Genomic DNA, 13,532 nt, shown 5'->3' with positions numbered 1-13,532 from the left:
CTTTGTTTCAGATATGCATAGTAGGAAGTTACAGCACAGGCTGAATGAAAAACTCTGGCTGGTCGAAAATTACTTTCGAACCCACGGAACCTGGCGTAGTAATGGTCCATCCCACAGTCAAAATCCCAGTAAATCTGTAGATTAAGAACTGAGTCTCACAAACCCACATCCCATGTCCTCCCTCCCTCCCTCCCTCCCTCCCTCCATGTACCATGTCGCGCCCACTTCTGCCACCAGAGGCCACTGGAGACAAAAGTGTGCATGTCGCTCTCTCTCCACATGCAGTGAAGGTTAAAGTTGCCCTCGTGTGTTGCTCTCTTGGGTCAGACACGGTGCGGTTTAAGAGAATCCGAGAGTGAAAATGCCTTCTCCAGACACTTGTTTGACAAAAACACAGTTTGACCCAAGGCAACAACATCCTGTAAGCAGCTTTACCCTGACTAATTTTGGCATTAGCTGGCAAATGGCACTGTTTCATGGCAGTAGCACTTTTCCAATATTCTCAAATGTGCAGCTTTTTTATTTGCAACAACAAAACATTGATATTCCCTGAATTCTCTTTTTTATTTGGAGTGATCCTGCCATGTCAACACCTGTCTGTCACACGAACCATGTCACCCTTCTACCAGTGTAGTCAACATTTAACATTAAGTAAACGATAAAGGTTTGAATTAAATGATTTATCCACCACCTTCCATCATCTAAAAATCTGTTTTTTCACGTGGTTCAGTTGTCAGAGTTTTTTAAAAATCCAAATCTCTCTTCTTTTTTGTTAACATGAATAAAAATGGAAAAATGACTTCAGTTCTCTGTCTTTGGGCTGCATCGTGTGAAACAATTGAGCATCGAGCAACGACGAGCATGACCATGAGTAAAAAAATCTCAAAGGCAAAACAAAGCGAGACATGTTTCCTCAGATAAAAGCCACAACAGCAACTGAACCATCACCGATGGAAAAAACACATGTGCCCTAAATGCATTTCAAACGATTCAGAGCAATCGATCATTGCTGAATGAAGCTATGGCTGTGACAATATACTTTAAACATTGACTGCTATGTTTAAATATATTGGAAACACAAACTGCGATGATACATGATGAGTGCTTTTGTTAATATTTTAAGTTTTGTGTTTTTTTTCAGACGAGCCTCTGCCATTAACACGTCCACAGAAAAGAAGCATAAAAACACATTATGCTTCTGTATCACTTTTATTTGGTATTTTTATGTCTGCTTGTCTCTTTGTTTTCATTTTTTTAAATGTTTTTTTCTCCCTTAAAGCTATAGTGCGTAACTTTTGGTGACATTTTTGTTGTTGTTGTTGTTATTAATTATTTAACATTTTTTATGTCCTTCATCTGAGAATGTGCTGTCAGGCAAAACTATCGGACCTGACTGAGGGAGCGTTTGTGTGTATACAGTGGCAGAGAAGGGGAGGGTGGGAGTACAGCAGAATTCATTCTTGGGCGCTTCTTCGTGTTTTAAGTCATACTCAAACCTGAACACATTACATTTACTTAGATAGTCCTCTTCCACCAAGAGTTCGGGGCGTAACTCCTCCCACAGTTTTGAGAAAACCCCCACACATCCTACATCAAAATGTGCGGTTTGATCGGGAATGGTGTGTTTTGACGTTTGGAGTAACCATGGTGACAGAAAGCGTAAAAAACTGCGAAAATGCACACGAAAGGGAAATCGTCATTCTTTAACGTAGAGAAGTGGTTGGAACTTCAAACGGCTCACAAGACTTGGGACCTTTCTCACCTAAGTCAAAGTTTTGATATCTATAACGGTTTTTAAACAATCGCAGTTTATTTTCTAGTTCAAAATGACATTAAGATACAGTCTGGCTAAAGTTGCGCACTAGAGTTTTTAAGTGTGACATTTTATTTTCCTTTTACTAAATGTTGTCCTCTGTGTGTGCCATGTCTCTGCATGTCTGTCCCATTTTGGTTGTGCATCTTAAATTTTCCTTCTACTATATATACATACATACATACATACATATATATATATATACATATAGAAACATATATTGATGAATTCAAGTCTTTATCTGTGTCTAAATACGTGCATTCCTTGTTTAAATCTGTATGTATGTGTGTGTGTATTCATTTTGTGACGGTGTGCAGCCCCCTGTGGGCAGAACATCACCACTGAGGACGGCGTGGTGGCGCTGCCTCCCTGTAAGACCGGCGCCTGGATCGTCCCGGCCATCATGGCCTGCTACCTGCTGGTCGCCAACATCCTTCTGGTCAACCTTCTCATCGCAGTGTTCAAGTACGTAAACGCTCGTTATTTATATTGTAAATCACCTCCGTGATCTGGATTACAACCAAACGACACCGTAACGTAGAACTACTATCTAAGTACTATTTCAATCTTTTCAATAAGTCATTAAATATGGTTTTAAGTGGCTACATATGATTTGTTTGGGTTTAGAGGTCTCTGATGTATCCTAAGGACAGATCTTGTTCATGTACATTGAGGCAAATCCCCACATTTACATATTTAGGACAGATTGGGAGCGTTCAGGTTGGAGGTCAATGCCAGGTCAAAAAGAATTCTCAATCCATATCCACATTATTACCTACACACCTGGAGAATGCCTTCCAAATCCATGCTTAACCTTTTGATGCTGATTACACACAGATGGACGGACGTAAACGCGGCTAACTACATAACCTGTAATGAAACACACTGTGGCAGCAGGATAATAGGAATAAATGTCTGTAATCTCCTCACCTCGCTGGTAGGACATGGATGTGTACTTTTTATATCTTTGTGAGGACCAATAAACGTACAAACCTACCCTTGTGAGGACATTTTGACAACTTTAAAGGGCTTTTTCAGGGTCAGGCATTTAGTTCTGATGGTTAAGGTTAGAGTAAGGGGCCAGGGAATGCGTTATGTCAACGATGTGTGCTCAGTCCTCACTAAGAGGTAAAAAAAAAAAGTGTGTGCGTGTGTTTTTGTGTGTGCTGCAGTCATTAGTGGCTGGCAGCAAATTGTATTATCAGAAAGGGACGGCGCCTCTTCCACAGAGACATTACCATGCTAATGATTTGTTATTGTGCTTCTGAATGATCCAAGAAGCAAACACTGATCCTCCTTTTGTCCGAGTAATTACTAAAATGTTCACAGTGGCAAGAAAACCCAAAACAAATGAGTTAAATTATAGGTATAATCACATTACATATTAATACAAACATTTATTGCGTCTGAAATTGGCTTAAACCATCTCCACGTGTACAGGACAATGTGCGGTAATTTCATCCTCGTGTGTGACTCTCTTTCGTCGTAGTAACACATTCTTTGAGGTCAAGTCCATCTCCAACCAGGTCTGGAAGTTCCAGCGCTACCAGCTCATCATGACCTTCCACGAGCGGCCCGTCCTTCCTCCTCCGCTCATCATCTTCAGTCACATCACCATGGTCCTCAAGCACCTGTGCTGTCGCTGGCGCAAGCATGACGACGACGAGAGGGATTACGGCCTGAGTGAGTCACGGTTTTCTACAGCTTCACAGTCCAAAAACATGCAGATTAGGGGATTAGGCAAATTGGACACTCTAAATTGACTGTCGGTTTGTCTCTATGTTGTCCCTGCGATGGACTGGTGACCTTTTCAGGGTATCGCCCTGTGTCAGATGGGTATTAAAGCGGTAGAAGATGGATGAAGATATTCAGATTCCCACCCACCTCTGCACTCACACACACATCAATGTTTTTATTTTTATACTTAATCACTTGTCTGCACTGTCTTCTCCGGCCTCACAAGGGTGGAGCTAACAGCTAAGCTAACAGGTGAGATTTTGTTTTGGTTACTCTCGGGTGTAAAACTCGACACACCTCAAAACGCCACATCTCAGATTCTTTGCCCTCCTGACTGTGATTTACTTCATTACATCGTCCATTTTCACAGCGAAACATCTGAACATCTGTGTGGCTACCCCAAGAAATTAGCCCTACACATGTGCAAAAATGAGGCTACTTCCGAGGTTATTACTTTAGACGGCCTGTTGTGCTTCTAGGCCGTATGTTTTGAACTCATATGTGATTTTAAGGTTCAAGTTTGAACTTTCTCCACCAAGTTCCACCAGATTATCCAAGTAAATGGTCAACTTAGTGTGGACACAACCATGTCAATAAAATGCGGTTGCTTTACAACTGTCTCACAACCTCTTCCACCCGCAGAGCTTTTCATCACCGAGGACGAGCTGAAGAAAGTCCACGACTTTGAGGAGCAATGCATCGAGGAGTACTTCAGAGAGAAAGACGACAGGTTCCACTCTTCAAACGACGAGCGGATCAGAGTCACGTCGGAAAGGTCAGACATGAAAATGCCAGCGTGTGGCAAACAGATCTGTAAAGCTGTGAATGAGGAAGAGACAGAACAGACACATGAGTCATGCAGAGCGACAGTGTCTGCTGCATTTTAGAAAACATATGATGTGTTTAAGGTACTCGAACTCTTCCTCCTCCTGTTCTAATGCTCCTTGTTTTTGTCATTTTCAGGGTGGAGAACATGGCGATGCGTCTGGAGGAGGTCAACGAGAGGGAACACTTCATGAAGGCGTCGCTGCAGACTGTCGACATCCGTCTGGCACAGATGGAGGAGCTGATTGGACGGATCGCCGTCGCGCTGGAACGCGTGACGGGGGTGGAGCGCGGTGAGGTGAACAAAGTGCGCTCCAGGACTTCGTCTGACTGCACAGACTCTGCGTACATACTCCGTCAGGGTGAGTGCCACGACGCGGCATACATCCTCCGCCAAAGCAGCTTTAACAGCACTGAGGGGAACTCCTACCGTCTGCAGGAGGCGCTGGAGGGAACGGCAGAGGGCTCCATGTCCCCCCCCTCTCCTACGGCCGTGGCCATGCGGACGAGGAGCCACTCGTTTTATGTAGGAGGCGGTCGTGGCGGTGAACGCGCGAGTGGAGCCGAACGGGCTGAGAGCTTCTTCAAAGAGCGCTCGCTCAGTCTCCACCGAGCCAACAGCTCGCAATCTGTGTCCTCAGCTGCCGCCGCCAAGGAGTCTAAGCCCCTCGCCCTGGCGACGCTGTCGGTGTCCCAGCAGCACCGTCCGTCATCATGCATCGATATCTACGTCTCGACCTCTGAGGAGGTGGGACCTGCGGAGGTTTTCCTGGATCCCATCCGCGTGATCCCACCCCTCCAGAGAGACTTGTCACTGCAGTCAGATATCATGGAGGCGGCGCCACCTGGAGGCCGGGACTTCAGCAGCACCACCACCAGCGGCTTGGGCGACAGGCACTCGGAGGGCGGCGTGGGCAGCAGCGTAGCAGCTGGAGCTGCGTATGACGACAGCGCGGCTGCCGATCTGTCGCTGTGCTCGGCTCACCTCTTACCAGACACGACCTTACCTCTGTGGGACATGGATCCGTCTCCCCCTCCCTCAGCCGGGCTGCTCGAGCGCTCCAAGAGCAGCCGCTACCTCTCCACGGCGGGCACGGCGTTCCTGGACGAGCCGCCGCTGGTCAAATCCCACAGCCTCATGTTCACGCCGAGAGGCTGCTACGGTGGACTGGGGGCAGGAGTCCAGGTAAAAGCTGCAGAGTACACCAGCATCACTGACTGCATTGATACACGCTGTGTCTCAGCTCCATACACTCCTGTGGAACGCTCACACTCACCTGGAGGATCCACCTCATTCCCCTTTGATAAGCCCACAGACAGTGTTTCCTCTCACCCAGAGAGGGAGGCAGAGCTCAGTCACACAGAGTCTGATCCAGAGGATCCCGAGGACCTGATCCCAGCCTCTGATACCCCTCGCCTCGGGATTCTCAGTGGGCCCAGTGGTGCCCCTTTCTGCTCCCCCTTCTCCAGGCTTGAGCGGGCAAACAGCTGCTCCTCAGACGACTCCCATCCTTCCCTCACGCTGGCTCCTCCGCACCGGAAGAGCCTGTCAGTGAGCGAGAGGATGGAGAGGGGACCGGGTCTGGGGGCAGACAGGGGGCCTGGGCCGGGGGGGAGGGGTCTGGCAGGAACCAGAAACCCCTTCCTCAGGAGCAAGTCTGGAGCACGGCCTGACGCGGCCAAGACTGACAGCCTCTCCATGAGGAAGCTGGCCACTCCGTCGGCCTTCCGCAGCTTTGATAGACAAAACTACACGTGACAAGGAACAGTGGTCAGCACGCACACACACACACTGATAGGACCAGCGAGGAAACCTGAAAGGGCCGAGGGTGAGAGTGAAAAGCAGGGTTGAAGTTGCCGCAGACGCTGATCTGGATCAGTTTTTACACTCTAGTTTTTAACAGAAAAAAAAAAAAGCTGACAAAAGTTTATTCATAGTACGTGCTAGACTTCGCCAACTTCGCCCTGGATCATGAAACCAGGGGGTAGGAAACGGGAGACGAAAGGGTCCTAATGTACACCAGTCAAATACAAAGAGCTATGAATCTAGACTAGTTTTTACCTCCTCATGTAGCTGAGTAACTCTCAACTGGGTGTTTTTGGCAACGGAAGGTGTCTTTGTACTTGTATGTCTTCCACCCGCCACCTTTTTACGTCAGTAGACAGCCGCCACTGTGTCACATCACACATCACTCACGTCACGTACTCCACTGTTACTCCTATAGATGCGCTGTATATGGTGGAAAAAGGGACAAAAAAAAAACCAGAGAAGAATGACACGACGAGCCGCCCAATTTTTGGTCTCTTCATCTCAGCACAGACACAACACTTATAACACATTAAAACACCTTGTTCCCTTTTTTTGTCCGTATAATCCTACGACGCCCGGCACAATCTGAACAGGAGCTGATGATTCTGAGAGGGAATCAGTGTGTTTGGGACAGAGAAGACGGCGGCTTCACCACGGCAACAACTTACCTCTGTATACACAAGTTACACCTTTGAATAATCACTATTTATCCTGGTTTGTTTTTTTTCAAAAGGAACACAGAAAAATCGTCTTTCATTCACATACGTGTAGCAAAAGAGCAGCAGTGACCGGTGCAGTAAAATCTGTGTTTGATTAGTCATGTGATACAAGAAAGAAGAAGGTGTTTTACAGCTCGTGTGAATGTGGGCAGACAAAAAAAAGGGAATTAGACACACACGTTTTTATTTTAGTTAAATTAAACATCTAATCTTTATCATTCTTAAATCTCTTTGACAATAGACGCTCCTCACGTCACATGACGTAGTTTGTTTACGCCGCCATGTTGGCAGGAAGAGCTTCTGCAACAAAACAAACAAACAGTTCCAGTTTCAAGCCGTCAGCGTGAGCAGTATATCGCAGAATGATCTCTGACCCGTATACTGCCCCCTGGTGTGGAAACATGGAAACAGCCAGCCATGATTCCAGACCTGCAGTATTTTCCAACGTCGCCCAACTTTCTATATCTAAACTTTCCCTCATCCTCATCCAGAAAGCACTGCACAAATCACTATAAAAATATAATGTGTAAAATAAACAAGATATTAAAGTAAACCAGAGTTGGATTCTGTACCTGATGTGAAGTGAGAGGAATCCGTTGCATGTGGATTTCGATCGCTCTGTCTCTTACGGGTTTTTTTTTTTTTCGGCAGTCACCTATATAATCCCGATAATCCGGTAAAATTCTTTTTGCTTGTCCTCTCCTGTTTCGGGATGGTGGGACACAGCAGCTGACCAAGATTCTACACTAGTGTAGACACTTGTCTGGTACTGGACGATCGTCTGAAGGTTTATTTTTTGACAAAGTCGGACCGAACAGACTTCGAGACGCTGCAGTGGCTTCTTCAAAGTTAAAGCGTTTAGCCGAAGCATGTTTCCTTCTTCCACAGCACTCTGCATCCCTGTTCCCGTCTTATTTGCAGCTGGGTTAATTGTCCCGTCTGTGCCGGTCTGTAACTACCGACCAGAGATGCCAAACCATACCAGAAGTCTGTCATATAGATAATGGTGGACGTCTATAATTACATGTTCCTACAGTAAATGCTGCTGGTTTATGTCTATATATTTGAACATTGAGACTTCCTGCCAAAATGGCGTCGTTTTGGTTTTGTGTCGCATGATGCCACAGCTCTATACCTCCAAACAGGTCAGCTCAGATGTGGTGAATGTTCCTCATTTGCACCACGTGTGTGTGTGTGGGGGGGGGGGCTGAAATGATGAAGATGTTTGTGCTTGATGATGAACCCAACCCTAAGTCCCAGAATTAAAAGAGACTTCCTGCCAAAATGGCGTCGTTTTGGTTCAAAAGGGTTTGGTTCTCTAAGCCGCTGAACACATCGGGTCCTCATTTACGACACTTTAAAGAAAAACAAACACCGTCACGCGTTCTGCTCGTTCAAAAACGCTGCTGTTCGCGTTTTCGCCGACACCATTAACACGTCACTCAACCTGGAAACTGTAGCAAATCATTTAGAGCCGGAACGAGCCCCCGAGGTGTGAGACCAAAAATCCTCCCACTCCATGCAGTGACATCATGTTGCAACAGTTCACCTGCACAGTAATAATGGATCCGTCCTGCGTCGACTCTTTCTTTCTTTATGTGTTCAGTGCTTTTCTCAGCCAGATGCAGATTTTTTTTCAAAAAGAAAGAGAGATAGAGCACGAGTCCCTCGACTAAGCCGATCATAAATCACACAGAGGTGAAGAAGAGGTTTCCTCTTTAAAAAAAAGAAGAAAGCTTGAGAATAAGCTGTGAAGTATATGCATTCTCGCTGAGATTTAAGAGAAGAACTACGGGACTATAATCTACAACAAATGAAAGCCACATAAGTGTTTTTAAAGTTTCTCTCATATTTGTTTTGTTTTTTTATTCCAGTGGAAGAAGTCTGGAGGAGAAGAGGATGTCCTTCTCTGATAGATCTGTAAAAGATAAGATAGGTGAAATCATTATAATATTCTTACTGATTCTGATTTTTCTTTCTTTTTCTTTCTTTTTTTAAATGTTTATGTTTTATATTCTTCCCTCGCTTTGATAATTAGTTTGAATCACGATGCATTTGAGTTTATTTATTGACATTCTCATGGATGATTTAAAGGAAATGCCTGTTTGAATGACAAAAATTAATATTTATATCTTCTCAGTGATATTTTTGTCGAGATTTTAAGTATTTTCTAATTAAGCTTTTAAATTTAATAAAAGTTGACCATCTACATGCACTAATTGCTGATGTATTATATTATTTATTGAATATATATATATATATATACACTGTACATTTCAATCATATTTAAAGTATTTAAAGTAGTTTTTATTGTACGTTTTATCAAGCAGCTTATGGGGATTTTTCTAATATAATAATATAACGTTGCCAGTTTATTAAAGTTGCCTTTTGGGCGTCGCCGAGTTGAAATGATTCAAACATCTGTAAACATTTTTGTTTTTGCTTTAATCAACGAGCCCAAATATCAGTGATTCTTTCCTCCTCCACATGTTGTTTTTGCGCACTCTCATCGACACTAACGCACAATTATGTTTAGATTCTATCACTTCTAGTTCGTTTGAATCCACCCAAACACATGAAACAGACAGAAAATGAAGAATTTGCACATGAGAAACGAGAGGAGAGCAGTAATTCTGTTTTCTTTGCCTGAAACCAATGATTTGACGTATGATCTGTGTCTGCTGGATGATCCATACTGTTCATACTCACAGTCAGACTGACCTGTGCTCCTTTAAATCACTGACATTTATTGACAAATAAAAGCATCAGAGGCTGAAGTGATGAAGGTCTTTGTGCTCGATGATGAACCCAAACCTAAGTCCGTGGGAGAGTTTAAAGTCTTTAAAGTCATAATTCTCTTTAAAATCATAATTCTCTCAACCTTTCAACTTTGAACAGACCTCTCTGCGTCTCTGAAGCTACAAAACAAAGTGCTTCATAATTTTTTTTTTGTAATAAACGTCACACTTGGCAAATCAACCTTTTTAAAATCAATCAAATTATATGATTATTTGAAGTTGATCTTCTTCAAACAAAAATAACTAATACATATTAGTAATAACTCTTTTTAATGACTTTGTGTGGCCCACTTGCAGTACCTTCTTCTGTCACTAGGTGGCTACAGTGCTCTCTCTCTCTCTCCAGGAATCTCTGGTCTTGTTTCATTAAAAATAATAACAAACAAAATTGCTAAACTTCAAATGATCAGCTTCTCCAAATGGGATTTCATGTCTGCATTAACATAAAAAAGTATGTGTATGTAGTATGTATAAACTAATAATTCAAAAAACTAAACCTTTTCAAATTAGTTATGGATAAAAAAAATGTTGTTTTAGTATCTTAAGAGCATTTATTATGTTTCTCAGAATATAAATGCATAAACGTACTAAAACTTCAATAATAATCAGGTCATTTAAAATAATAAAATGTTGAAAAATGTTGTTTTAGTATCTTAAGAGCATTTATTATGTTTCTGAGAACATAAATGCATAAACGTACTAAAACTTCAATAATAATCAGGTCATTTAAAATAATAAAATGTTGATTTTTGTTTCCCAGACCTTGAAATGATGACGTTCGGAGCAAAGAAAAACTAAAAATAAACACTCAAACTGATTCATTTAGTAATCAGTGCAGACCTGATGGTCAGTATGGATCATGGTCAGTCATAGCCACTCGATACTTAATCAATAATTGATCCTATCTGCAAATTCCTCGACTCGTTTGTTTTAGAGAAAGAAGAAAGGTTGACACGGCGTCAAAGCTCAGGGAAACATTACTCCAGTGATGCAAGACAGAGGGTGTTTGTTTCCAGCGTTAACACTGTGCGTCATGAGAATCTGTACATTTCTAGTTTACATCTTCATGAAATGGCAGTCGTTAGCGGACGACTGTGACTCACTCGTTCACTCGTTCATTCACACGTCGGTTGTTTGTTTTGTTTGTTTTTGGTGAGTGGAGAGTTGTGTTTTGATAGAGGGCTTCGGGCGGTTTGACACTTGACCCTCACACACTAAACCAAACCAAACCAAAATTAGCCAAACGAGCTGAGTCATGCTTTACTGAGCTAGTATGAAAACACAGGACTGCGTGTGTCGTCCTTCCTATTTGACCTATTGTTTTAGAAAATGTAAAGTTTATTTTCTATCACCGGAATATGAGATTGCATACGTCTTTAAAGGGATAGTTCAGGTTGTTTTGCTTGCAAGATAAAATAACATATTTTAGCTTCATCTCCTAATAGGATATTTTCCTGCTTAAGTCTACAGTGTCTGAAGAACATACCTGCCTCACTATCTTGCTTTAATTTGCCCCTTTTCAACAAGGTTTTTCCACCGCTAACTCTTTCACACCAAAGCCCATAGAGAAAATCAGTGTTTTTAGCGCACAGGGACACAGCAGCTACCGGTCTGCTGCTGCCTCTTGTGGTAGGTTTTTGTCACTTAGTTAAATCACAATGAAAGATTTTAATACCCTGAAGTCACAATAGAACACATTTTAACTTAGTGATGCCGGCAGCAGTGGATTCAACTTGTGTGTGCCAGGGTGTAAAATCGCTTGTTTTCTCTATTGGGTTTGGTGTGGGAGTTTACAAAGTCAAACAAACTGCAGTTTCCAGACGGTATATGCTGACTAATGGTCGCATGAAGCCACAAAAATACTCATGTATACAAATACTCAATCTTGAGTATTATTAGTTAATAGGCTTAAATCAGTTTGTACTTGTGTGTCCACTGGTTCATACAACCACCGCTTCTAAAACCCCTGAACTATCCCTTTGATTGCTTTAATTGCGATACACTGACACAGCATCTGTGGATTACCTGTGTGTGTGTGTGTGTGTTAATGTGTGAATGTGTGCAGTGATCAAAGAGAGGCATGACAACACAATCACAGTGTACAGTATTTTTTAAAATAAAAATAAATCACTCACTGTATTTCACAGTATTGTGGAATCATGAGTCAGCAAATCTTCCTCCCTCCTCCTCCTCCTCTGAAAACCTGTGACTCATCAGAGGACTTCACACGCACACGTTTTGTTTTTTTGTTTTTCTTCCTCCTCCTCCTCCTTTTATTTTCCAGCAGTTGATGATGATGATGATGATGATTATGATGATGATGATGTTGTGCTCTTTACAAGCAAAAGAAAGGGACTCACGCCCCCTACTGGTCACCTCTTTTTTTATGTAATGTCCCTTCCTAAATGCATGCAGTTCTTCCACTCAAGAGTGTACAAAGTGTGTAAAGATGACGGAGAGAGAGAGAGAGAGAGAGAGACAGATTATAAAATGAAATCAGAAGTAGTGAGTATTTGGATGCAAATACAAATCTGTATTCTTCAATGTGAATAGGATCATGTCTGGCATGCATCGTCAAATAAAGAATTAAATACTGTAGATTGGTACTTTCTGTCTGTCTGTCGTCTGTTTTTACTTCAGCTCGAGAGGTTTAACCCAAAAAATACACAAAAAGAAGATGTTTATAAAGAGAAAAGAGGAGTCAGCAAAGAGGAAAAGATGTTGTTGTAATCTCAGGATTATGACCCTTTTACTCAAAGGCAGATTAAAGTAACACATCTCACTTTAATCTTATAAAACAAAGGCAAACTTCTGACTTTTTTTGAGATTAGTGGGAAAATCTCAAAACGCCGCCCTTGCGTTTTCACGTAGACAATGAATACGCTACTTTAGGAGAACAGTGACGTCATAGTCCCACCTCTCTCTTGCGCTGACGTTCACTGTCGTCATTGTACTCTTGTGTTGCCAACAACTGTCAATGAAAAGTAACTAAAGTCAATAAAACTGGTTCATTACCTTCTTGTAAAGTAGTTCAAGTTTATGCCAGAAAGTCAATGGATTTGTCGCTTGTCACTTTTTTTAAAATCAACAAAGTCACCAAGTTGTCGACACTGTTGTTTGGTCTGTTTGCTTTGTGATAACTTTTATTTTCAATCTTTCATTTGGTTCATTCTGTCTATGATTCTTCTTCTCTGTTTTTGGTGTAGCTTTACAGCGCCACTTACAGGCCTGGCATGTGTACTACAGAGTTTTTGAGTCATTTTGGGCTTTCGTGTGGACGGAGACATTTCCTGAAACAATTTCAAATCGGCAGAGACAAAGATTGTTTTGTTTCATTTCAGTGTGGATATGATGGCTTTCAATCTGGAGTGGAAACCAGATTAATGCTACTGTTAAAACCAGTTTCATGTGTTTATTACACCAGCTTTATTCAGGACACGCTTGATCGTAACATACACATGTTGTATAAGTGAAACTATAAACTCAATATATAAGACAAACTTTCAGTCACATCCTTCAAATTCAAATGCCATTCAGTGCACTTAAAGGTTATGCACCGCTGGTGTAGTGGTATCATGCAAGATTCCCATTCTTGCGATCTGGGTTCGATTCCCGGGCGGTGCACAATTCATGGAAAGTTGCTAGTTTAATCTGCCCTGCTATGTGCATTCACTATAAGTGAAAAATTCAATATTAGTGGGACTAATCACAACAGTTTGGTGTTTTTAATGTCATGTATACACTTTAAAGAAAGTAAAGAAACACGTTTCCCTGTACAATGAAATTCTTACTTTGTATGTCCACTCAAAGAACACTGATTACTCCTACGT

At 42.4% G+C, this 13,532-nt stretch overlaps 1 protein-coding gene and 1 non-coding gene across 11 annotated transcripts in view; both read left to right on the top strand.

The window, feature by feature from the left end:
• The window catches only part of trpm3 (transient receptor potential cation channel, subfamily M, member 3), a 175,066-nt gene extending 168,037 nt beyond the window's left edge, over positions 1 to 7,029 (top strand). For 9 of the 10 annotated variants that reach the window (XM_044025451.1, XM_044025450.1, XM_044025447.1 and 6 more), the window contains 4 exons: positions 2,131 to 2,278; positions 3,303 to 3,496; positions 4,193 to 4,325; positions 4,514 to 7,029. In XM_044025451.1, coding sequence (XP_043881386.1) covers positions 2,131 to 2,278; positions 3,303 to 3,496; positions 4,193 to 4,325; positions 4,514 to 6,134 — 2,096 coding nt within the window. In that variant the 3' untranslated portion in view covers positions 6,135 to 7,029. Of the gene's footprint in view, positions 1 to 11; positions 129 to 2,130; positions 2,279 to 3,302; positions 3,497 to 4,192; positions 4,326 to 4,513 lie in introns of all 10 variants that reach the window. The other variant, XM_044025456.1, reaches the window with a different exon arrangement.
• A 6,226-nt stretch (positions 7,030 to 13,255) lies between these two features.
• Positions 13,256 to 13,326, top strand: trnag-ccc. The gene has a single exon. It is a non-coding gene; the product is annotated as a tRNA-Gly (tRNA).
• The last annotated feature ends 206 nt before the right edge of the window (positions 13,327 to 13,532 follow it).

The sequence above is a fragment of the Solea senegalensis genome, linkage group LG5 (assembly GCF_019176455.1).
Source record: "Solea senegalensis isolate Sse05_10M linkage group LG5, IFAPA_SoseM_1, whole genome shotgun sequence".
NCBI classification, from domain to species: Eukaryota; Metazoa; Chordata; class Actinopteri; order Pleuronectiformes; family Soleidae; genus Solea; species Solea senegalensis.
Note: the sequence above shows the minus strand (reverse complement) of the source record. Positions and strands in the feature narration are given on the sequence as shown.